At 41.4% G+C, this 27,527-nt stretch overlaps 1 protein-coding gene across 1 annotated transcript in view; it reads right to left on the bottom strand.

Moving 5' to 3' along the window:
- The window catches only part of bcam (basal cell adhesion molecule (Lutheran blood group)), a 47,333-nt gene extending 26,406 nt beyond the window's left edge, over window positions 1-20,927 (bottom strand). Inside the window, exon 1 of the mRNA XM_085365399.1 lies at window positions 20,676-20,927. Within this exon, the coding sequence (XP_085221525.1) occupies window positions 20,676-20,739 (64 nt within the window). The 5' untranslated portion in view covers window positions 20,740-20,927. The remainder of the gene's footprint in view (window positions 1-20,675) is intronic.
- Window positions 20,928-27,527: the final 6,600 nt, after the last annotated feature.

Genomic DNA, 27,527 nt, shown 5'->3' with positions numbered 1-27,527 from the left:
TCACACAACATGTCATACTCCAGATAAAGAAGCTGTTTCTCCAAAATGAAAACTTGCTGGCACCTCTGCCTTTTGCACTCAGGCCACATTGTGAGACAGAGGAGAGACGGAGGGCGGAGAGGCTGACTCAGTATAAATAAGGGGAGAGACATTAAGACTACAGTTAATCTCACTAAAAGGGTTAGGACAAAGTGCTGCTGCTTCTGCTGTCTCTCCCGTTTCCCCTCTCTCTCAATCCTTTAATCAATTCATTCTGCAAGTCATTTCCTAACATACTCTGCAGATAAATACTCTGCATAAAGTGGCTCTTATGCTCATTTACTGTAAGAAAAACCCCACCTGAACATTGCCATTACAGTGTTTATATATATGTGTGGGTCCTTGAAAATACAATGGCTTACAGTTTGACTAAGGTTAAAAAAACAAGAAAAAAGATACCAGAAGCCTGTGGTCGAGAGGGGAAGCAAGATAAGCTGTACGGTGAGGAAAAGGTGAAAGCCAACATGTCTCTTTGTGGGTCTTTCTCTTGTTGACCCTATTAACCAACACACACACACACACGCACACGCACACACACACACACACACACACACACACACACACACACACACACAGTAAAGACTAAAACAGGTTGTCCTGAAAACCCATGTGTATATAATTACTTCTGAGCGCGGAGACGAATGTCTCACGGTCTATTTACAGAAGCCTATTTACGGTATCATACTGTAACATTCACAAACAGCGAAACAGACCCACATAAACACACCTGCCTGCCCTTCACATCTCAACAACTGACTTCCACAAACACTGCCTCCCTCCGTCACCTTTTTTTTCCACCTATCATTTCTTTCTGAATTGTAGTACCCAGGTGTTTTGTTGGTCTGACAAAGGCTCTGTTCCTGGGTGGATGGGTTATGCACACACTGCACAAGCTGAAGTCAACAAATAACACGGTGGGTATATAACAGCAAGACGCTAGAGCTCGCGTAGCAATCTTCTTTGTGAGCTTTCCTAACCTGAAAGCTGTTTTGGCAGTAATGTGAAGATGACAACACTCCTCTCTGATAATAAATTTTAACATCAGTTGAGGCTCCAGTGATTAATAAATATGTGCAACGTAATACGAGACAAACTAACGCTGCAAACAATGTGTTACTGCACAATGGGAACAACCATATTGTCTAAACGTAAACTCCAAATGACCTCACCAGTGGATAACAGAGGTTTTAAAATCATAGACTTAAACTGTCAGATTAAATGTCCAACTTGCTTACTAGGAGGAGTTTGCATGTTCTCCAGGTGTTTGCTTGGGTTCTCCCCAGGTACCCCTTAGATTCATTGGTAATTCTAAATTGCCCATAAGCATGAATGTGAGTTCTCTGTGAATTGTTGTCTGTCTCTCTGTGTTGGATTAGCGACTTGTCCAGTCTGTACCCCTCACACCCTATGGTAGTTGGGATATGCTTGAGCCCCCCTGTGACCCTGGATTGGATAAGCAGGAGAGGATGGATGATGGATGGATGGATGGATGGATGGATGGATGATGGATGGATGGATGGATGGATGGATGGATGGATGGATGATGGATGATGGATGGATGGATGGATGGATGGATGGATGGATGGATGGATGGATGTGTGAACAGAAAACACCAGAGAGGAGTTTTCATTTTCACATGAAACTGGCATCTTGCAGTTAGCCTGTTTAGCACGATTTCTCCACATTTGCTTTTACTGATTAAATTCAGGGGGTGTTCATTTACCTTTTCTGCTCCACTTTAGGAGAACTGTCTAAGTCTTTCACATCTTTCACAGTCTTCTTCCCCAATCTCGCTCTGTCTGTCTGTAGGAGTGCTGAATAGCACTATATCCATTTCATTTTAGACACAGCCCTCCCTTCACTTCTAATGAGCCTTCATTTTGGCAGAAGAGATAGAAAAGCAAGAGAGAGGCACACCATTTCCACTACTTTAGCTGACAGCAGTTCCCTCTTGAATTCCTCTCCTAATACCCACATGGGACCAGACGAGAGGGCTGGAATAGGGAAATGGTGGAACAAATGGATATCCACTCTCTCTATTAGCTTCCATTATCTGCAAGCATGATTTCATAACTGCCGACTAAAAGGCTGCTCTATGTGCCTGTGTTGTACGTTTGAATGTGTTCCTTGGCTAAGTCAGGATGCACAAATCTGGTGTGGACGGCTCAAAAACCAGAGAGAATTGCCCGTCTTTGTGTCCAAGCTGAAATACGAGTGCGCTTGCTGAATAAAGAGGGTCTTATAAGGGGGGTGAGAGTCTTCCTTAGGGGGTCAGTCAGTCGGGCATGACAAGAAAGGTACCGCTGTAATGAGATAACAGGCCGCTGGAGTACGCCTCGATTCATTCCTCTTTTCTTTTCTTTCTCTGCGTCCCTTATCCTTTTGCTGTTTTCTTATCCAGTCATTGCTCCGTGTTTTAAAAACAGGCCATCGTGCTCAGCAGGCTGGTTAAGTCTGCGTGTAAGGAGCAGATAGAGGGATAGAGAGGAATGGGTAAACCCACTGGAAGGCAGATAGGGTGAAGGTGAAAGAAAAGAGCCAAAAGTGTGGTAATGACAGCTTTAAAAGGCACATGCCTCTTTGTGCCTGGAAGCTGACTAAAGTGCACGATAACAGCTTGGAAATCTTAATTTCTAGAAGAACCACAAAAAAAATGAAAATGAGGAAATGCAGAAAGGCAGTGGTCAAGAGATAGTGAGAAACAGTATATAGAGAATGGACCACTGCTCAGAGACAGGCTGGGTAAAGCTTAACTCCACTCCTCAGCCATCACAAAATTACCCTTCACCTGCCCTTCAGCTCTTCCCTCTTCTTAGGTCTTCATGGTCTGGACAAACAGACTAATACAATGTTGACAGTGAAAACACTCGGTGTTTAAGAGGTACTGCGAGTCTCGGCTAAAGGTGAGCTCATTCAATTCGTGCTCGGAATATATGACTCTCGACTCGGCACACTATATGTTTTGTTGTTTCCTTAAGAACGGCAAAATTCACTGCCACTGCTGACCTCCATGCAGTATATCAGCAAAACCACTAGACTCTAACTTGTCTTCCTCACCTCTACTTACTAGATCAATTAGTCACTTGAGAAAAAAAAACAATTTTTTTTAGCATGTTTGGAGGGATTTATAGCTTTGATTTAGGGCAGCCAAAGTCATGATTTTATCTGAATGACGTGCTGTTTTCCTGACTGGCTTATCAACACTTGCTGTCCCAACAGCACATAAACCTGGGATTTAAAACGATGTGTCTAGCCCTGAATCTGCACTCTCCTGACTGACATACCTCACACATAGCAGACTGTTATGCATACACAGAGACAAAGAAACACACATTCACTATGTTTTAATGCCCTGCACCCACCCTCAACCCTACCTACCATGACCCCCACTTTCTGTTTTTTTGCCTATTATGGCGGATTAACTTATAATGCTTGGATGAACTTCAGTAAGTGTGGGGTACAAAGTCACACATCAATACACACACCAGCACTGGCTGGCTGGGTGGCTGGTAGATATGGTCACAAGCCCACTGGCACAGACACATGAAGCCTTCTGGACTACACCATGACACATGCGGGCATGCACACAGAAAATGTGTGCACACACAAACACGCATTTGCATACAGGAACCAGACTCCCATGGTGCAACAGAGGGAAAGGTGCAGAATCCAAACCAAAGCCTCGATTAATCCCCCTGATCCCTCAAAGATAGAATAATTCAGAGTTAATTACTATTCTCCATCATTTTCCTCCTCCTTCTTCTCCCTGATTTCTAAATCCACTAAATTCCCTCTTTTCCTTCATAAGGCAATCATTTGAATGTGCTGTCTACTGTAGATCCTTCTTTGTTTCTACTCCCACATTTCCATTTGTTCTTCCACTGGTCCTCCTGTGCCTTGGCACATTCTTCTACTACATCTTGACTAAGTAAAAAGAGAAGCAAATGTGCTTATAACACCACTCTTCCCTCTCCATTTTTCTCATTCTGACACACCCGTACATGCACGGGTTTTGGCAGCAGCTGACACAAAGTTTGGCATAGAGGTTGTGTCTTTGGAACCACGGTGAGTTTAATTAGAGTGGAGAGGGACCACATGGCTGACTGACTGGCTAGTGTTAGGCTGGCTGAGAGGCTGGGAACTGGAAAAACCCACTAACAACCACACTGTAAGACGTTAGGTGGTAGGAGAAAATATACACGGCCATGTGCACACATAGCTAACTGCAACATATTTATGGATGGAGACACAGTAGCTGCACACTCATTCGTATGCAGGCTGCTTTTCCAAATAGAATTCTGAGTCAAACTGATGCCAACAGTTTTCTCATGCAGATAACTCATTATAAAAATGAAAAAAGGCCTTACTGATAGTTAAAAGCATTCCACATCACTGTTCACATCCCACTGCATTACTTTTTTTTTCTTGCACGGTATTTTGCTGCATGTGAAGGACATATTTCAAACAAGGAAAGGAAAAAAGAATGAATTCCCACTAAGTAGTTTCTATTTTCTGCACCAACACTCCAAGACAGGCAAGCAGATAAGCTGGAGACTAGAAGATAGCGAGGTCCTAGCACTCAGCCACACATGGGTAGGGCAAGGAGACGGAAGAAAGATGTGGTATGCACACGCACACACATACATTTACACACCCAGTGAGCATATTTCAAATATCATTCAGCATATGGACAGGGCAAGCATACATATCATGACAAGCATTCAGATCATGTATTATACACACACACACACTGATTTTAATGCAATTCCAGAGGAATATGAGCTCGCACACAAATGCACATCTGAGTTAGGCAGACTGTTTTAACCTTCTAGCATTCTTTGCTAATCTGCAGTATAATGGCACACCTGTCTTCTCCCACTCTCTATTAGCTCTTCAGAAATACAGTGGGGGTTCAACAGAGGGAGAAAGAGTTGGGGTGGGTGGGGGTGGGAATATGGTGGGCTCGGCAAATATATTCATGAACAAGCAGCTGTTCATCTCTTGATTAGATTTTTTTCACTTTCTTTATGCTTCCCCGTGTCCATTCTTACTCTTCCAGACTTGATCTGTTTTCATTAGGAACAGACTATTTTTTAAACAAGAGAAGCAGGGGGTCGCTTTTGCTTTACAGGGCTGTATGTTACCACAGTAACAGACACATAGGTTATTGTCATAGCTAGACAGGCATTATTGGTAAAAGCAGTATTGGGAATATGGGGTTTCTTCAGGGGCAGGGGCAGGTCAGAGATTGGAACCGTGCAGCCAGTGGGGTGAATAACTTGAGCAGTGGGTAGTCAAGAGTAGATAGGTAGGTCACATTATTATTGATTGCCTGACATTATGTGGACAACAGGGGAATCCACAGAGACAGACAAATAAATTGTGGCTTGACATCAAAGTCGAGCTGCTGACACTGAGCCTATAGGGGACAGAAACTGCCCAAGGCTGGATTAGAGGTGGATATATACACGGTGGCACGCACAGGGACAGAAATAAACACACAATGAGAACACTGTCGGCCAGTTACCTGATAAAACCAAGGTTGTAACGACAGAGCCTGAAAATTAAAATGGCAGAATGAAACACGAGGAAATGTCAACCATGAATAATTTCAATTTCAAGCTCTGATTTTTTTATGAAGCCACTTCTCATAAATTGGACATTTTTCTGACTTAGGCACCACTGATGTCTTACTCATTTACACATCAAGGCTCGCCAGAGACTTTCAGAAGGTGCATTATTCCGGTCCTCATAAAATTCCAATCTGCTACCCCGTACATTTTTCACTTTCATTAATGCTTCATTAAATTATTATTCATAGCTTGGATGATGATGTGATTAGAAAAGAAATGGGAGACAACAGATGAAATAATTAGGCAAATGAAGCAAAGATTTAAATAATAATCATTCATTTTAATTTGAACGGATCTCGGGGACACTTTTCTGGTGAGTCTGCGAGATAAATCGGAAAGTAACCACAACAGGAGAGCAAAGTTATTTGAAATGATAACTAGACGACTGTCCAACATGACAAGGCCACCCCTTCGGCAGGCCTTTCATCTGGAGTCATCAGGCTTGACTCAGAGGGCGCAATCTATCATTGTCTGTCAAATGATTGACCGCCTTTCCTTAGATAAGCTAACTGGAGCCTGGAGATAATATCTGGAATGTGTGAAACCCGAGAGAGACAAAACAACACGTGTCTCAACGTGCGCAGACCTGCAGGTCCAGGAGATGGAAAACAAAGATACTGCGGGGCTAATGTGTGGACAGGGGGAGGGGGAGGTACAGGTGAGGGCTCTCGAGTTTGCTGGAAGAGTCAAAGAAAGAACAAATCAGCGGGGTGTTGTCATGGAAAGAGAATGCGACAGATGAATGTTGGTTGGTCAATGGGAAGTGAGTAGAGGCTGAGAGGGGAGAAGGTTAGACGGAATAATGTCAATGAAAAATGTCTAACCCAAACTCTGCTCCCCTACCATGCTTTTGAACCACAAAGCATTCGCAGTCCCTTTTTATAACCCAGACAACACAAAAACAGATTGGACCTATTCTATGCCAGTTCTCCGTGATAACACGGTGCCTGTGGCCTGCTTTTCGCAGAATAAAACACAGGACCATTAATCCTTTTCGTCTTTTTAATGGTGTACATATTCAAGGTCAAATGCTGATGTGTGATGTGTTTGGCTTCCCATGAGATCTTCACACCAGATGGATCTCTGACCCTTTGAGTTGTGCTTCTTTTCACAAAAACACAGCAAACACACACTACAAATCATCCTAACATGAATACACAATACATATAAATGTACAATTATGCAAGGCCTTTGTTTGCCACAGACATTTCATCAGTATAGTGGTCTTTAGTATGCTTTCTCTTTTGATAGAAAATGGCGTGCATGAGAGCAACATTAGCACATGAGTCATCATCTAAAATTAGGCTCATTTTTGAAAGGTTGAAACTAACTGGGGGGGAGGGGATTCGTTTAATGTTAAAAGCTTAAGTGTGTTTGACTATTTTCAGATAATTAAAAATAAATCATTAGATTTTTGATCATTTTGATCATTTTTAGCTTTTTATCATGTCAGGATTTGTTACTTTTCTGTAATTTGTAGCAGTACAGACAACACGTATCTTTGGGTCACGAAGCACAGGAAATAAAGACGTGCAAACATGCGACAGCCATGCGACACTGTGTGACAGTAAATGATCGTTACCAACTATTCTTTCTTTCCATTTTGTTATCAGATGCAAACAAACATCCCATCTCTTCTTGCAACATCCACGTTTGTCTCAAATTCTCATGCAAGATACCATATCAAGGAAAACAAAACATTTATGAAGTTAGAATGACTCGAGTGATTTCATGAAGAGATTACAGAGATTACAGAGATGACAGACGCTGACAGGAAGGAAAAAAACACTAAAGTAAATACACCAGACTGGCCTGGAGATGTGAAGCTAATTTTCAGAGATACAAAGATCAAAGGAAAAATGAAGCATATGAAAGGAGTGTGTCAGGGTGTCCTTGTATCACTTTAATCATGGCTGCAGCATACCACAGAGGCTGACTGTGTGGAGAGTGATTTGTTCCTCTTCTTTAATTAAAGTGTGGAGAAAAGTCATATTAATGAACACTAACTTTCAGTGATTAAATATTGGTCTGAGAATCCTCAACAACACCAGAAAATATATTCTTGACTATCGTTGTTTTCCTTGAAAACACATTCTCTGTTAAATTACAATATAAAGCTCTTAGCCTGAAAGAAAATCCTGCTTTCTGACCCAGTAGGCTTGCTTTGGGTTTTTTACAGAAGCACATGGTCCGTGTGGGCATCGTAAGTGCTGGTTGTTTAGCATAATGGAGGAAATAAAACATCATATGTTTGTAAGCCAAGGATTGCTGTGCACATCCAAGAGAAGGAGGTTTCTGTAAGTTTTCAGGGGTGTTGAAGAACAACTATCGACACCTCTACAACCCTGGCACCATCCATCCCCTCTAAGAATCAGGTGATGTAGTGACATGAACACATGTGATGCTAGAAGAAGGAAGATAGCATTGATGAATGGTTAAAGAACAAGGAGAAGAAAAGGGAGTCAAACAAAGGGTAAAGGACTGGAGATAACAACCACGATCAAGATGGAAAAAGATAAAAGTGCTTTTATGTTTTGCTAATTTTGAAAGCAACATATGGGAAATGAAAATCAGCGCAATGTATCACCCATTGCTAAACTGAAGTGAAAATTAAGAGAAGGGGGTGAAATGAAATACATCCTGAATATTACCAGACATCTGCGACCTTCTGGCTATATCCATAGCTGTTAGCTATTCCTTTCATTACGGGAATGGGGGTGGGGGAGGTGGAGAGCAGAGGGGAAAGCAGACGTAACGCAACTGAACTCATTTTAATAAAACAAACTCAAAGGTGATGACGCTGCCTTACCGGATCTCGACTCGTCATCATCCATACTTTACTGATAAAACTGCTTTCAAGATCACGAGGGAGCTATTCAATTTACATTTTCAGAATTGTTTTCATGATTATATTTTGAGTTAACAGTGTTGGGAGGTTTTCTGAAAGAATGTATCTTGAGTCCGTATGTCAGAAAAAAACACAGAACTGCATGCTGTTGTAAAACCTATAATTAGATACATTCTGCAGTTATGTTGGGGGCTCTTGGGCAAATCTTGACATTTATGATGGGGTGTTTGAGAGAGGTTTTCACTGGCAAGTAAAAGCTTGTCCATACAGGTATAAGGCAGGGGTAGAATGAGGAGGAAAGAGGGGGGTATCTGTCAAATCCTTGAAGAAGCAAGTAATACTAACCAGGTGTGACCTAAGGAATGTGAAAGAGAGGTGAGCTAAGTTGATGGACAGGAGACGTGGAAGCTGTCTGTCATTAGACCTCCAGAATTTTCCATGACTTCAGCGATCCATCTCTAAGCAGAAATGCAGCTGGAAGGGAAGCGGGGCCAACCATGTGTCTCAATAATGAGCTGTGAGATACAGGCTGAGGTAGCAGGGAGACACATGGAGGTAACACTTTAGTTTAAGTTTTAGCCATGCACAAGTGAAGGCAGATGGCTCGAAAGATTGGGGACAGTGTGTTCCTAAGATTAAAGAGGTTTTATACTCAGAGTATACATTCAGCATACTAGCACCCAGATGCTCACCACCCTTTCCTGTCATGAATCACACCAACTGGTTGCTTCACCTCTAACATTTCACAAATACCAGGAAACATATGGAAGCTGAACAGAATATAGTTTATATACACGAATTAGAGCTGCAACGAATAGTCAATTAACAGAAAATTAAGGGACAGCTACTTGAAAAAGAGTTTATAGCAATTTGGGGAAACCTTTCTATTTAGTAAAGATGGAGGAGGTAAACATTTGCTGGACTCATTGGTGGCTAAATATGCCCTTATTAACTACTGAAAAAAAACCAGACTTCTTTCAGCTGCTCTCTTTAGGGGTCACCACAGCAGATCATCTTCCTCCATCTCACGCTTTCCCTACCATCCATCCCCTCATGTCACACAAGCCCACTGCATGTCCTCCTTCACTACATCCACAAAATCTCTTCTGTGTTCTCTGTCTTCCTCTTTCTTCCTTCCTGGCCATTACTGTAATTACTTTACATGAATTTCGCATAGTAAACTCTACCTCTCAGTAATACGCATTATAACTGCATGTAAAAGCAATCGATCACAGTTTCTATATTCATCTGATAATTTATTCCATTTTGGATTGTGCTACACCAGAAGCCAGTTGCAGCAAACAAAGAAAAACACTACAGTGTATCAGTGTTACAGCATAATGTGGTCTATGGGCAGACCTGTGGACCAAGCCTGGCTCAGCCTGATATGGCAGCTTGTTTCCATGGTCCAGAGCCAAGCAGCCAATCATTTGGATATTGTCTCATGTTTGTACTGGAGGCTTTAGCTGCCCTTTGTGAGTCAACTGACTGATAATCCACTGCAGGGGCTCTGACCACATAGTCGAGTGGGAATAGATGACGAGAAACAGCAGAAGAAGGCCCTGACACTGGGATGTGGTGTAAAAAGTCAAATGAGCGAAACAAAATTGAAGGACTACCAATGATGATAGCAGTAGCAAGAAAAGATATGAGGACATAAAAGTAGCTGAATGAAGGTGAAACAGGCAAAAAGGCCTGGGTGGCTAATAGGAGAGATAAAAAAAAAGAGATAATGTGAAAGCGTAAGATACAGCCGGTGCAATTAAAATCTTAAGTCTATGACTGTACGGTTCTTTCTGCTTCACCTGTACCCACTGCCAGTTTCCTCCTTCCTGCTAAACTAGCTAGCTGTGCATTGGGAGAAAGCCAAGAAAGAGTGGAAAACAGGAAGAAGTGGGTAGAAGGGGAGGATTATTCAGTGAAGGACAGTCAGTACTGCTTTGATACTTGGATATAACCAAGGCGGGAGAAGAGAGAGCAGGCTGATAGCAGCAGGAAGACAAGCATGACATTGTTTGGCTGGTAGCATCATAACCATAAGGTCTGGATCTCCTCAAACTGCTCCTAGCATGAAGCACCTCCAAGTGTATATAAGCAGAGAGTTAGCATGCCAAATAGGCACACATACACACAAACACAAACAGATGGGGCGAGGTGGAGAGTTTGTATGTGGGTGAGGGGCTACAGAAAAGGGTGTATGTGATAGATGGTAGATTTTTGGCTAGCTTTAACCTGCTAACTTCCTTGCCAAGGAGAACAGGCTTTTTCTCTGACAGGCTGGATCATATACCACCAGCTGGTAAACTAGGAGCCACAACCATTGCAGCGTCGTATGATACACTGTAAATCAAAAAAAGACAGAGTCTAATAAAAGAAACTATCACTGATCAAAAAGAGAGAAGTTAAGCTAGCATCCTTAAGAGAGAAAAAAAGATTAAAGAAATTTTTTCCTTATGTTGAAGCAAATGGGGGGAAAGCCAGTAAGAGTTAAGAATGAAAATGAAAGAGAAAAGAAAAAGTGGGATTGTTCAAGCCGTTGAGGACCCTTTCTGCATTCTCGTGTGGGCTTCCCTACAAACTCACCACTGTCCCATCACAAGCTGGTACTGCCATTGACATGGGATTGAACACACACACACACCTATTTATAACTTCTGTTAAGTCCGGATTCTAAGTTATGTTGGGGTTGCAGTAATGTTCACATGCTTCTAACAGCTTTAGCTGCTTCAAGTGACGAGTGCCCACACACAGAGCAACGTCTGGCCCCACACCCAGCGCGAACTCTCCCCTTTGTGACATGTACACACATCTACTAGTTCTGTTAATGTGGTTTGCATTCTAGACATGAACTCCCACATAGTTACAACTATAATTCAGTAAGTACCATACTTCACTGGGCAACCCTGCTGCCTTCCTCTGCTCCCTTTACTCGGCACCTCCTCTCTTCGACATGCCTCCTTTCTTTCCTTGACTCTCTCCCTGTCTTTCTTTCTCTCTCTGCTATGTGTGTAATCTGCCCAGTATTAATACCTGCATTCCAACAGCCTACAGGAATGCCTTAACAATGTAGCACTGTTCAGGTGCAGAGAGTCCTTGTAAAATACATAACACAGTGAAGCTCTGAGGAGTCCCAAAGCTACAGCATGTGTGAACGGTTGAGTGGAATACACTTGTATCTTACCCTGCCTCATAGCTTCTGTCTCTGCTATTACTCTACTACTATCTACTACTACTGCCTAAAAACCTCTCATGTCACATAACCTCTAATCAGGACAATGTATGAAAAAAAGATGATTAAGTACACTTGTTCACATACAGAGGTCTACAAATCCAGGGTGTAGGAGAGATCACATAAAAAGCTGAGATATGCAGCTTCATTTGTATTCACTAGTATAATTATCATTCAAGTGATGATAAATTATGTCATCTTTTATGCACAGATCCAAATTAGAGATGCAATCATAACTTTTTTTTGTCTTTCTTCAATATTGCTATAGTTAAAATAGCAATTAAATGATTACAGCATCAATTCGTAGTTGCACTCCTAGTTTAAATCAATAATTCCAAGCAAAATAAGCCCTTATATGCTTAGCTCTGTGTATGCAGTCTGCTTTTGTTACGTGATTGATCATATTGTGATGAAGTTCAATGTGGGAGCATATTTTAGTTATCATAATATTGATTTCTAGCTGTAAGAAGAAGGGAGCGATGAAAATGAAAAGCACTGACATACCGAATGCTCCATCATCCTCCCATCCTCCCTCTATCCCTCCCTCTGCCTGTCCCTCTTTGTCAGGCCTTATTATTGAACATGTGTCCTCTCTGCCCCTGCCATTAACCAATCCCACCCTCACACACAGCTTTCAATGCACAGGCACACGCATACACACAAAGAGCAGTGCACACGCCTAGACTGCTAATCAACATGAAGAGTTGGCATATCTTTCATCATTCTCCGCAGAGACAAATCTCAAAGAGTATGAGTGTGTGAGGATGGTGTGAGTGGGAAATGGGATCAAAGCAGGTCCACCAAACTCCTATCCTAGACCTCTCAGCCTCTCTCAAAGACCAAATACCCAGTCTCATGATTCACAAGTGCTCCATCAAATTACTGCATCAGTGCATAGAACGCTTAGGTCCCAACCGCTTGATAATAATTCAGTAAGAATAATGGTTAAGTAAATGTAGTCTTAATGCTGCACTATGCCTGCTGGGGCAGAATGCGAGATGCTTTTGCGGCAAACTACTAGGAATATAATTACTTTAGTCCTTAATAACAAGAGACTAAATCAATTAGGCACTATGTTAGTCTGCCATTATACCCACAATAACTATCCATCATATCATGATTGTTGTTCCGAAGAATTCACAGACATGCAATTGGGGAGTCATTTAGCCGATGGAGTCATAACCCAATTGAACGCTATTGATTTTGGATGTAATATTCATATGGGCCAGGAACACATTTGGACATTTTTCTGTTAGACTAAATAAAAAATGAAAACATGAAAGTTGACTCCTCTTGTATTACCCAAATATGGAGGCAACCGGGGAACAAACCCACACGGTTCAGTTTCGGCGCTGCCAACAAAGACGGGCATGAATGCTCTCTGCTACTGCACCAAACTGATGCAACTTTACAAATACTGTTACAAAATCAGAAAGTTGCTGCTCAGCGAGTCAAACCCCTTCTGGTTTGAATATTGTCATTAGCTGAAATGTCAGTTATAGAAAAAATGACTCCTTTTCCTCACTGCACCGAAAACCCACGGATTTGAGAGATGCTGCTTCTATTGGCGCATTCTGCTTGAGCTGTGGTGATGTTTCGACAACACATGCTCAGGAGGATAAAGGATGCATGTATTAGGTCCTGATGGGGTTGATAGACAGATAATGGATGAAATATTAAAAAAAGAGGTTACTGGATCAGAAACACTAATGAGTTTGAGAGACGTAGAGAAGTTAAAGTCGAGAGCAGCAAAGAGACTGACAACCAAATTCCAGAGAGAAATGCAACAGAGCAAAAGAGACTTCCACAAGATGGGACTTGCGGAGAACATTAACAGTCAGGACATTGAAACGTTACTCCTCCACTCTTCTCTTTCAAACTCAAGTTCACACAGGCAGAGAGGAGCAAAGAAAACTTAAGTGTTATGGTCGATGCTTCAGCTTCGCTCTAGTAAAGTAAAGCCTCCATAAAACAAAGGCCAACTATGTCCTCAGGTGAATTCTTTAACTCAAAGCCTCTGAAACTGACACTGGAGCTGTTCAGTGACTATATTATGGACTCTCAGGTAACATGCTCTCACACATAAAGGCATGAAGTCATAGAAAACATCCAATTCAAAGAACCAAACACCCACAAAGGTGTTTGCTAGAGGTGTAACACAAACACCGCCTCTGAGCCTAACCCACAGATGCCTCCACAAGCCCCCTCCCCCTCCTCCGCATTCTGCTTTACCTCTTCCTTCCCATTGCAAAGGATTAATGTTCACTACTCCAGTCTCCCAGGTCCCCATGGCCTAGTTAAAGCAATAAGATCTCATTGTCAAACAGTGACCAATCATACTGGAGAGGTTAACCACTGGTGTTTAACCATTAACTAGATTAAACTCAAGGGGCACAAGAATGTTCTGACAGATGCAACAGGGTGATAGGGCATGAAATGTGGCTTAAAAGACAGATTACTCATTGAGGTTTGGGAAAACCACCGGAGAAGTTTGAGTAAATAGAAAAAACTCAGTTACCTACTGAACTTCAAGTCACCCTCATCTCCTTCTTATCATTATGTGATACAGATAAAAGAAGTAAAAATCCCTCGAGGCTCCACTATAGTGCAGCCCCACCCTCGAAACAATTCCTGGGAGAGGGGTCCATTCAGGTCTCTGTCCACATTTAGAAAACTATACTTTAGTGGCACATGAAGTGTGTAAAATTTCACCCTCATTTTTCAGTAGCCTTTATTAAAATGTTTGATAAATACACAATGAACCACAGACCAACCAAGTTTAGTTCCGAGTGCATTCACAGCACCAGTTCTACAATTTTACTCTCGCCTTTCGCCATACCAGACAAAGCCAGTGGTATGGAAAGACACAAGGTGGTAATGGACCCCAAGTGTTAGTGTGTGAAGGAAGGGGGGTGACAGGGCTTTTTTGGAGGGGTTGCATTCAACAACTGCTGCTGAGGCAACTGTTGATGTCTGAAAAGCAACAGCTTGCGGGGCTCCCTGAGGACCTTCTGCCAGCCAACAGTCAGATGGAGGCTTTAAGGTTGGAGGGGCACAGGGGTTAGGATTTCTTCTCCACTGCCAAGAAAATGATCTTCTTGGCCACAGATGCAGGCTTTCTCCGTGACATTCCCCGTTCCTAATTGGCATTCGTCAATCCAGACACACTCAGCCTGACTGATCTTACTCCCGCTATCTCTGCCTTTATCACTTTTGTCAGTTTTATCTGTCTCTTGGCTGCTATTTGATTGCCGAAAACTACTGCACAGGACAGGATTTGCGAATCCATGTTGTGTGGCAGAAACAAATGACTGTAGCTCGTTTTTGTTTTATGGCACAGATTAAAACACTGGATATATAAAAGAGCTCAAGCCATTGCTCCTATTTTGTACCTTCCTCCCCCAAACACAGTGAGACATAACGGTTTTTATCTGCATGTTGCTCCGGCACTCTCGTGCTAAATGGACTGGTAGCACTTAACCTCGTCTCTTGAAAAAGCTTTGTGTGAATTTTCAATTTTGCTGCAACCCTGAATTGCAACCGCCAGCCCCAATTTGCCACCACATATACACATTTTGAGGCAAGGACGCACAATTAAGGAAGTGCTTCTTTTCAAGGTTGTATTTGAAATTACCCACTGCTGTCAACTTCCTCCCCTGGGGTAAGAAGAACAAGACTACACAGTGGCAAGACAATAGTGAGCTGTAATCATCTCTCATCCCATCCCTTGATCTGTCTCCATCCTACCCTTCCTCTCCGCTTCCTTCCTTCGTTCTTTACACATCCACTAATGGCAAGCCTTAAAACAAACAGGCCAAACCATATGATTACATTGGTTACTGCTTAATATTTGTGGCATTATTATAAAGTAGTAGCTTTAATATTTTTCTACTAAAACAAATCGAAATAAATATTCAAATGCAAACTGTGACAGAGACAGACATGATTACTGAAATGAGTGCACTGGAAAGTGCAAAACAAGGACGTGTCTAGTGGCCAAAAATCTGTCATATAACAGCTCTAGAGATGGGTGTAAAAGCAACCAGAAGCCTCACCAACAAAATAAAGAAAAAAGAAACATTAAATCTTTATAAGTCATAATGCAGGGACTTAGATATATAAAGATCAAGATATAAAGACCAACCAGACCAAGACAGCATGTAAAGCAGACAGAGGAATACAAAGATGAGACAAGTAATAAGAAACATGATTATAGAGTGAGAGAGATGGGAACATAGACAAAGCAAATCTGGAGAAACAGACCTTTTGTTTGTTTGTTTGCGTGTGTGTGTGTGTGTGTGTGTGTGTGTGTGTGTGTGTGTGTGTGTGTGTGTGTGTGTGTGTGTGTGTGTGTGTGTGTGTGTGTAATCACAGTTTTGCCTTGCCATTCTGACACTCTTGTTATATATGAGAGTGACAAAAAACTTTTCCATTACATTTGCGAGCCACATCCTTCTCTCGTTCTTACTGACTGATTTTTCCAAGATTAACCACACAGTCTACCATCTGTAGATTCCCAGTAGACTATCAGGGCTGAGTGCCAGCTCACGAGCTAACATTAGCGCCCTATCGAACTGCTGCAAAGGGCTTTAACGTTTTACTCACTGCGAATTATAAACACTAGCGGGCATGCTAAAATTCCCTTCTCTAAACCCAGTGATTACTAAATGGACTTCCAACCACAAGTCAAACCTGAATGTGCCCTTTACTTTTACTGAATAATGTTCAATTTGTGGCCAGAGGTTGTTCGACTGAGTCAAATCCATTTAAAGCACAAGAATGCAACCTGGCAGTGAAGAGTCTCCAGCTTTTCACCTATAAAACTGTCTCGAGATGGTGAGGTGAAAAGCGCATTTTAACTGTTTGTTTATATGTGGATTACTGCCTGTGAATTGTGGTCAGAGGGGGCTTTAAAGTGAGAAAGGAAGTCCTCCATAGAATTTGAGGTGAAGACAAACAAACACACACATCGCAGGGCAAGCTATGACGCGTCCACAGGTATGCCTCTCATTCCATCAGTGATTTATTTCGTTACTGTTACACAGACACATATATTCCCAAACATCATAATTACAGCCTTCCAACTCCAAACCCACCACCCCTAGAGGCTTAAATAACACTGAGATACGTATGTTGCTTCTTCCCAGTATTGAACATCAGACTCCAGTGCAGTGCACATTAACTAGGTATCTATGTTTTTGGGTTCTTTCAGTGCAAACATATCCATTGTAGGATTCACAAATTTAAGAATGGATACAAGCGTGTGGTTCCTCAAAATTCAAACCAAGTGACCCAGGACAGCCGTGAAAAAGGTCTTCTAGATTCTACCTCCTTGCGGCTAAATGGCTCTTTTTCTGACCTAATACCATAATAATTACACATCACTGCAGGGGGTGCACTTTTGAAGCTGGTCTGGCAGGGGGCACAGAAATTAAACGTGAGGAAATGACTGTGGGAATTAGGGCGGTGTTAGACAAAGAGGCTGACCGTACATGTTAAGGGATAACACCTTGAACTCAGCTGATGCTTGTCACAATGATTCTCTTCACTTGTTCGTAACCATCTTGACTATCTTTAGTAGTTTTTACCATAATCCCACAGTACTTTTCATTAGGATAAAAAAAAAACCTTTACAGTCACTTTAATGTGTGTGTTTTACAACACAAACAACACAAAAACACTGACAACAGAACTTTAAGAAACTTTTTCTCCAAAAAAGGAAGCACAGCATGAGAAAGGATGAAAAGAGTATGGGCACCACGACCACATGTTCCTTTAAATTACCACTGGCTGATCATAGCTATGGTGTTAACACAACTTATGCAAATACCCACTAACAAATTTTGATAAACTTATTTTTGACATATACAAAACAACTAAGAAGCCACTGTTGACTATAAATATACTGTATTACAGGGCACTTTTTGAGGCGTGAAGGGTCCAATTGGAAATAAAATATCCATTAAAGTAAGTGAACTTAAGAAAACACAAGGTAAAAAGCTTAATGTTTGGTTAAAAATGACAGATTCTGATATTTTTTTTTTGAGCCAGAGAAAGACATTGCAGGAAGCATAGTGTGAGAAAGTCAACCACCATCTTTCTAACACCAACACCACAGGCTCTTTCTAACACCACAGGTTGGTCACAGATAAAAAGTTGAGACAAACATTTACAGTAAATTCCCACAAAAAATACTCTTATCATTTTTGTCATACACACAACCACAAAGAACGCACTGTTGACTTAAACTCTGCTTTTCTTTACTCTGCATCACAGAGTGTGTCTTCTAGAGGTATTGGGGGGTGTGGGAGGCTATAACCTGTAAGTATACTTAAAACAGCCTTAAACTTCAGCAACTTTACTGTTTATATTTTTACAAAAGCAATAACACAAAACACTAACTTCACCAATTAAATTTTTTCTAATTGCTTTTTTTTGTCTCAGCTGTAAATATTGTGTTGCTAATTTCCAACAGACTTACAAATTTTTTCAATGCTGATTCCTACGGGAGGAATGTGTGAGTGAACGGGTCAGTGGGTCAGTATGACTCAGGGCGTCAGCATGCTGAGCACCTAAGGGTGATCCAGGCTGCCATAGTACACATACACATGTGTCACTTAAATAATTACTGGCATGCCCATACATACGGCCTTTTTCCTTTTGAGTAAACTAAGAGCATGTGCATCCAACACATCCAATGCAGAGGTGCCCGTTGGCTCCAGTACACATAGATGGTAAGACCTAAAATAAATAAATAAATAAATCCTAAGCCTCTATAAACTGTATCCGTCTTTAGCACTCAGACTGTGATAGAAAAAAAGTAGAAATAAATATCATTACCAAAAGAATAATTTTACTGTCCTTTTACATTTTAACCTCAGAAATAATTATGATATCTTTTAATAGTCCAACTTTTCCAGTGACTGTAATCCTCTCTGACCTTCTTCGTTGCACACTTTGAAGTTCTGTAACTCCTCACTTCCTTCACTGTTCCTGTCAAAATGTTTACAGTCAGTAGAGGGTGCTGTCATGGTATCTGTGGCTATCATGAGTGGTTGTACCATTTGTAGATAACTTTTTTCCCATGCCCGAACAGTCTCAAACAAACTATAAAATATGACTACCGGGTGGTTTATATTTGTGCATCTGTTCTATTTAGCTCAGGTCCATGTTCACCACTGACACAGTTGGAGCTTGCACTGCTTGCATGTAGAAAATGGAAATGCAAGTGGAAGTGAAATGCCCTGACTGGCATTAAAGTTTAACTTCTCCTATGTGCACAATCTCTACTTAAGAGACAGCAGACTTGAGAATGTAGGTCTGTATGAAACAATCCCAAGATAACAAGATGGTATTATTAGACAAAGCCAAGCCAAAAGAAAGACAAAGAAAAAGAGAACTTCGACAAACTTTACCTCCAAGGAAAAAAGGAAAGGAAAGATTTATCCTCAGACTTAAGCAGACCTTCCAGCAGCAACTCTAGGGCGTGGCACAGAGGGAACGGGGCAGGCGGGTAGGGGGGAGCACAGCACCTGGAGCCAAGCCTTTAAATCAATGCGGCACAGCTGCCTGATGCGTGATGCACTACTTACTTCATTAATTACAGGGCACTTTTTTTGTAGGTACCTGTTTGAAGCTCAATAAAGGGCAAACAGACAGCAAAGCACAACTGTTGTGATGTGATGCAGGAAACAGAGTGTAAGAAAAGACAAAAAGATAACCATCATCCTTCAGGTCATCTTAAGTGCTGAACCCACAATGTCTATTATTGCCATAGACAACCAAAAAGCTACCACTCTTGACTACACCTCTACCTTTCTCATGCATGTGGTAAATGCCAAAAAAAAATCATGATGTAGTCGATGTTTTAAGGAAATTAAGCAATGAAATATTACAGTGATATTATGAGGAGAGATCGCCTCAGCCACACTTAGAACAGCTATAAACCTGATGCAGCTCCACATCATCTCTCTGAAATATGGGCTTTGATCACAATCCTAAACTTTTCTCTGACAAAGAACATGCAAGGCTAAAATCAAGTTGCATTTAAACTGGCTTAGTTTCCCAGGCAGCACCTAGGGGTGCTTAGGGTAAGGCTCACTGCCAACACAGGAGACAGAAAATCCCGCAGATCAGACATCAAAGCGCTGGAAACTGCACCGCAGCAGCCAGACGTGAATGAGACAGAATAAGAGAGGAGCAACATGGTCTTCACAATAAAAGCTTATGACTTTCACTCCAGGGTAAGAGATTCACTGAAGTGATCAGAGGATTTAAAGCTTTTTGTAGATTCTCTTCCAGCTACAGGCTACTTTATCTGAACTTGGACATCTTTTTTTCTTGTTGGGGGGCGTTTTGTTTGTTTGTTTGTGTGTTGTTGTTGCTGTTGTCGGGTTTCGGGGTTTTTTTTGGGGGGGGGGGGGGGGGGTAGCACATCAAACTAACGTACCGCAGTCAAAAAGTGCATTTAGCTGCAGAAATGCAACTCCCGCACATCCACACAAAGCCAAAGGTGCAACACGCAACATCCCGTTAGTGAACAACTCATCGAGACTGCGCGACCTGTGTCTGGTGCAAAGCTGAACCGGGAATAAATCCGGTTTCCACTAGATTCGGTTTGTCCTGCTTCACTCATTTGTAAATAAGTCGGTTACGGTTTCTCAGGAAAAAACAATAAATTACAGACACGGCAAACTTAATGAAATAGCTCAGAACTTAATAAGCCGCTGCGGCACGCAGCCGACAGACAGGTTTGTGGCTTAAGCGGCGGACATCTCAAAGTCGGACTCCCCTACTAAAAAAAAAGAAAGTATACATTTTCAGCCCGAAGGCATAGAAATCCTGTCAGCACGCTGTCATCAGCATGGGAAAGTTAATCAGGAGTGAGTCCGTTTAAAATATAACGGAAAGTACTAAAGACACTTACCTTGAAATACCCAGAGGAGCAAGGTGCACAAGAGCAGCGTGCGTCCGTATGTTATCCCGTCCATGGCCGCGTTTCCAACTTTTTCGGGAAAATGTATTTACGGTGTCTTTTAAGGGTGAACAGAGTGGAAATGTTGCACAGCAGCAAGTCGTTTCTTCTTTAAACGCTCCAAAGCTTTCTGAACCTCTCTCACTCTCTGTCGCTCGCTCACTCTGGAAAATGAGTCCAGCGCACTCTTCGTGTCTCTCTCTCTCACACACACACGGAAATTTGATGCTGGTGGCAGTCTACTTGGCTGATATATTTGCACAAAAGGTGACCCACTCTCCGCTCAAAACAACCCCCTCCTTCCTCTCTCTCTCTCTCTCTCTCTCTCTCTCTCTCCCTCTCTCTCTCTCTCTCTCTCCCTTGAAATGAAAAGACTTGCCTGACTAATCGTGGGCCTATATGTCCATGGGGGCCCGCAGGATCTCTTAAAGGGAAGTTAAAAGTGATTTTATCATGAGCCTCACTGACTCTCAGCTCAAAAAGAGTACCCCTTACGTAAAAATCTAAGCTTATAAGGAACACGCTATGAAATGCATAAGGTTGAATCACAGTCATAATTAATAGTTTGGTTTGTCTAGGAACCTTTGAATTCAATCTAGACATGGGCCAAAGCTCAAAGTATGTGTTTGACCAGGACATTGAGAAGGTAATGACTTAGCTAAATAAATAAATAAATGGCCTTAATAAAATAGGCTTTAGAACAACCCATGCCCATCCATAATATTCTTCTTAAATTTCCTGCCCTGCTTAGACCCTTAACGTGGAACATCCCCAACTTGCATATATTGCAAATAATGTTTTTCATTTTCAAAGCAACTGGAGGCCATTTCTTGGAGCAAGATAAGCTGTCTGTCATTGACAGACATACCATTCATTCTTAGACATGAAATCTCTTCAGAATCTCTTTGGGTTTTTAAAGGGTGTGCCACAGCCTATTTTGGTATTTACTGCTCACATAAACAATTATCATGAGGATCTAAGTGGCTTATCCACAGTATAGTCATACAAGTCTTTGTGCTGGGAGTGGATCTTGCCTGACCGATGAAACCGATTGATGTCAAATCCCATAAGCTTGGAACTGAAAAACAAAAACCACCATGGGTTTACGATCTGAAGACAACATAAACATCTACCCAGCTGCAGTTTCTTTCTAGCGGGGGACTTGATGACCATGAGCAGCTCTAAACAATCGACACTCCCTGCAGGTAATAATAGCCCCCTTGTGGAGCAGTTGCACTCAAAGACACGCATTCCAAACATAGTTGGCTCAAAAGTGCTCGTTAATATTTTTTCAGTCCTGTTCAAAGAGGAAAGGCGATAGGATCCTTGCAAACTTGCTCTACTTTAACATAGACTTATTTATAGATCTACACTAGCCATGGATGTGATTTGTTGATGGGGTTGGCTGGATCCCAAACAGCTCTCTCTACACTTGACAGGGTTCCTGGGAAGTAGCTAAGACTAAGGCAGCTTGTGCACACTTAGACACTTTGATTCTTCTAAACTCTCTTTTCTTCACTGTGTTTCTGGCTATGAAGGAGGGAGGGAAGAAATTCTTCCCATCAGCTATCTAACATCAATACAGCCACTCGTCCCTGATATCGACCCAGCCATAATCATCTCTCCATGCTGTAGAGATTTACTAACAAGACGTCTGTCATATGGTGGAAGAAGTAATCAGTCTTGCACCAACTTAAATACGACTTATCATCCTGCATAGCTGTGGATTACGTTGACTTATCCAAGAATAGGGCATTTTTACAAAAGGCTTTTAGTCATAGATACAGTAGCTGTATTGACTCATTACCTAATGGAGCTGCAGCTGAAGGGAGAAGTGATTTGGATGAAAGAGGACAAAGTATGAGACTGAAGTGGATTATACAAGTCCGTGCAATTGAGGAATGAAGGAAACAAAGTAATAAGCAGGTGGCAACGAGAGAGATAAGTACTGTAGAGGTGAGGAATATGCAGGAAGAAAATAGTGGAAGTGGATGTACCCAGTCCATTAATACATAAAGTGATTAGTGTGGTTACTATTTGCTGAAGCCAGCAGAATGGTCGATTTGTTCCAGGTGACACAAAAGTGAAACATATTAAAAATGAAACCAGTTTTTGTTAAAACCGCGTAAGATGAGTGGTTCAATGAAATGAATGTACTTGTGCTTGTTTAAACAATTACTATTTCATCCACTGTAAGCCAACTAATTACAGAATTGTATATTCAAATGTTACTCAAGAATTACAGCTGTGAAAATAGCCCCGTGAAAATATAAATGATCGTGCTGGTGCTGGTCTCAGCATAGCATTGAAATGACCCAATATAACACCAACAGCCCACACTTTTTGAGAAGGCCATTGCTTCATTTGCAGCCTTTAATCAAGACAGATTTCTGCTTGCCTCTAAATATTGCCATTATGCTGATTTGTTTCTTAATAGCTGACTTAAAAAAATTAAATGCACTCCATTAACCCATTTATTGCAGCTCCCTGGGACCTATTTCATAACTAGCGCAGAGCAAGAAAGGTAACCCATATGCCTGCTGTCTTCCAGCTTCATACAAGATCCTTGGTATGTTTCCAATCTAGGTGGGATTAAACATCCACAGAATCCCTCCAAAAGGACATCCATTAATAAATTAATAATGCCACAATGCAACTCGGTCCATCTAAAGAGTCTTACTCCAAGCACTGGATGTCCAGGCACCTTGCTCTGCAAAGGAAACGTATGCTAGCTGCATGAGTCAGCTAACTGTTTTGGTCACTATCCAAAGTTCATACACTTAGACTAGGACTGGAATGCAGTTTGGCCAATAATTTAAAAGCACTGTTTTCAGACTCAAGTGTCTCTTTAACATCACATCCTGGGTAGATTTTATCTCTCCTGATTCCATCACTAACAAATATCAGAGAGTGCTGAATAGGACACTTCCTAATCCTAGTCTGCACTGAGATTCATTTCATAAACAAAAGAACAGGTGCCCAGGTACAAGTTTTCAGTGACGACAGACAGTAGATGGGGATGCTGGATGGTGCTCTTTGGTTATACAACCAGTTTTCTTGTATCAACAGCCTTGTCGCACATCTCGTACTCCCACCCCCAGCTCGTGACAAGAAACAGACACATCAGCCATCTTCGAGTTCAGGGAACAAAGACTGGTTGAAGTAGCCTCCGGTGTCTTTGCAAGAAAACAAAGACGGTCGACCAAGATGACTGGAAAAGTGGAAAGTATGTTTACTGACCCATTGTTCACCATATTCAGATCATATGATAACATTTGCCAAGCGCAAAACGTTCATTCTCTTAACTGCACCAGTAAAGTGGCCAGTTTTTAATTTTGATTTTCCTTTTGTATTTTTTTCATTAGCATGCAAAAGGATTTTTAAACAAGTATCTTTAAAACAACTTGCAAAATTTGTATTATTGTCACAACTTGTAGGAATTCTGCAAGCACCAACACTTGTCAGCATTTTTAGACACTCATTGAACTTCCGTATAAGACACTGACACACCTTCAAAAACTAAATCCGACAGACTACTTTATAGTCCCTTGTTTTATGTGATTTCCCACCCTTACCCCATGTCAAAAATTAAGCTACCTGACAGAGAGAATATTTGACACATCAGCCTAAAGCAAAGGGATAAAGAGGAACTGAGACACAGAGACACTACAAAGGAAACAGAGATGTGTAATGAAAGAATAATGAAGGGAACAGATTAGAAGTGGAAGAGGAGGGAAGAACTGTAATTCCAAAGTCAAGGGATGGGTAACATATAGCCCTGGGGAATTATAGCAAAGTATAGGCAGAGAAAAAAAGAGGGGAAAAGATAAAAAGTGAAGGTAGCTGTAATCTTGCATTAATTCTCATGCCTCCACAATGCAGGAAAGAAAGAATGATGTGCTGTAGCGCCATCTTTCACATCCCACCATGATTCTTTGATCTATCCTTTTGTCTCACTCTTGGCCTCTCTTTCCATATGTGCCTTCCATCTCTGTCCACTCCAGTGTCTCTATGTGTCTCTATTACCCCCTTTCAACCGTTCTTCTTTTGGCCTCTTTCTTCTTGGCTGAGCAATAGATGATCACATAGCTATTTTCCAAGCAATCATACATAGTGGCGTGTGAGTCACAGTGCAGGATTTGCACAGTGATGAAGCATTTCTGAGTGAAATGGAAACTCGGGATGCTGCAGTCTCATATCACTCACATTTCTTCCAAGTGGCTCTGTTGATCAATAGAGCACCATCACCATGATTCACCTGGCATCATTTCTGTTTTCTGTTCCAGTCATTTACCTAAATGAGCCCAACAAAAGTACTTTGTTACAAAACATCTCCGGGTGGTGTGAATACAGTGTTGGTTAAAACCAGACAAAGTGAAATCCAGCACTTTGTTAATTTTCCCTAATGGGTGTCATTGGGACAACCCCTTTCAGTATATGTTTCTGGCTTTCACAGTGGATTCTGCCTGACTTGGAGCCAGGCACCATACATTATACTAAACACTCTAACAGTAACTCTGTGGAAGGGAAATCTGTTATGCTCACTTTAAACAGGGCCAAGTTCCAGGAAATGATGCCGAAGAATATAGTGGTCACATACCCGCCTCTGTGCCTACTGAGCAGGAAACTGCATCATAAAGTTCATCTCTGTGGTCAACTGCTGGCAGCGTCTTTGACAATAAATTGGTCACACAAGAACAAGGAGCAAGGGACAAGGAACAAATGTCCTTTATGATAGCATTCTACAGTACCGTTTTAATGCACAAGGTTGGAATTATACCGCCTACTGCAGCAGCAGAGAGTGATGACGTAATGTACAGTCAAATGTTGGAGCCACTCCATATACAGTCCATCAATTTTCTTCCACTTTTCCCAAGTTGGGCCTGGCGGTATCAGGCTAAAAACTGTAATCCAAGCAGCTTTCTGCCCAGCAATGTTTTCCACTCCTCCCCCTTTCCTTGTCATGGCATGGATTAAACAAGGTGCAGGAAAAATCTCTCAGAGATTTTGGTACATATAGCATCACAGTTATTGCAGCTTTGTCAGCCGCACAATCATGAGCCAAATCTCCAGTTCTACCACATCCCAAATGTGCTCTATTAGAGGTTGTGGAGGCTATTTTCACTGTAATGTTTAAGAAATCAGTTTGAGATGATCTGAGCTTTGTCACGTCAGAAGATGTCTACACTGTGGTTATAAATGGATGAGCAACAATAGTCAAGTATTCTGTGGTGTTTGAATACTGCTCAGTTGCTACTTAGGGGGCTAAAGTATCCCAATAAAAATATCCCCCACTCCATTACACCAACACCACCAACAACAACCTGAGCCATTGATACAAAGCAGGATGCATGCTGTCATATTGTTTACACCAAATTGTCAAAACAACAACTAAAAAAAACTATAATTAAGACACAAACATCTGTTTTTCAGCTTTCACAGTTATTTTCAACAGAACAATGATAAACATAATGCAATGTATTTAATTCTATACATAATATCATATGAAATTAAACCAATACCATTTGATCTCCCTGTTATAGCACACTAATTAATGCACTGTATTTCTGCTCATCACAAAAAGGTTATAAAGCAATAAATAGAAGCTCATGGTTTTGAAAAGAAATTAAGTCTGGGTGCAGAAAGGATGAACAACAGAATGAACCGAAAGGGTTTTACAAGCAAGACCATATAAATGTGGCTCTGCAAAATAATATATTTTTAGGCTTTTCATGCAGCTTAATCTTTTATACTCTTGAACGCCGTCTTTTTCTGCAATGCATGTAAATGTAGCTTTCAGAGGGAAATTAATTAGGAATCAGCTCTTATGCCTTCAAAGTCTCTGCATTGCACTTTAAGTTGCTTACAAATACACACTCATAATCCTCCATGCCTGCTGGGCAGCGTGGACTTTATCATGCCTATCCAACTCTACGTTGGCGTTGTCTCTGCATTCAAACCCTGAAGCTTTGAACATGAATACATAAACCATTTTGAAGAATATTAATCATCCACTCAATGAATTGTGGGCAATTGCAATTTCTCTGTGTCCTCCCCGGGGTTACAACAGCAGTATGAAAGCCTTAGCATCCCTGTCAAGCCTAAATGGTGTATTTATGAAGACACTTTATTTGCATCTTTAGCTGTTTTGGTGGTTTTTCCTGATAGGACCCAAAGCATTGTTATCTTGCAATTTAAATGCTATTTTGCTGTGTACATTCCCAAATGAACACACAAGTGTTTGTGCAAACATGCTGTGCTTTGAGCTCAATTCTAGGAGGTATCGCTATCCGAAGTAAGATGCTCAACACTGGAAAAATTCCACCCTGACAGAAGTTGATGTTCTATCCATTATGTTATAACTGCCTCTACAGATAATATAAATTATATATATTTCAGCTGTGTTCTATAATTCAGCTGCTTATAAATTCTAAATCACCAAAAGAAGATGTTTGATCAGGGCAAGTTTTCTGATTTAGTATTTGGGGGTTTAGTAGGAAGTAGGTGGAATATTGATGCTTTTAACTCCAGAACTTTTGTGTTTACATGGCCTTTTAATTGCAATCTGATGACGAGCTTATGATTTGAGATAAACTATATCTGACTCCATGTTTCTCTTGTGCTCCTTGATTTTTTTTCTTCCACCTACATGTCCATGTGTTTGTTTTCTGTGTTTAAAGGGAGTGGCCCATCCATGTGTGTCCAACGAAGCTTAAGATATTGCATCTCTACTAATGTCACTCTTCACAACAGGGGTGGGACTGTCCCCTGAGACACACCAGCTCCAAGACTGTGTCCATTGTG

This window comes from Diplotaxodon limnothrissa, linkage group LG11 (assembly GCF_057381915.1).
Source record: "Diplotaxodon limnothrissa isolate DT_005_m linkage group LG11, D_limnothrissa_male_GT1.1, whole genome shotgun sequence".
NCBI lineage: Eukaryota > Metazoa > Chordata > Actinopteri > Cichliformes > Cichlidae > Diplotaxodon > Diplotaxodon limnothrissa.
This window is presented reverse-complemented; position numbering and strand designations above follow the sequence as displayed.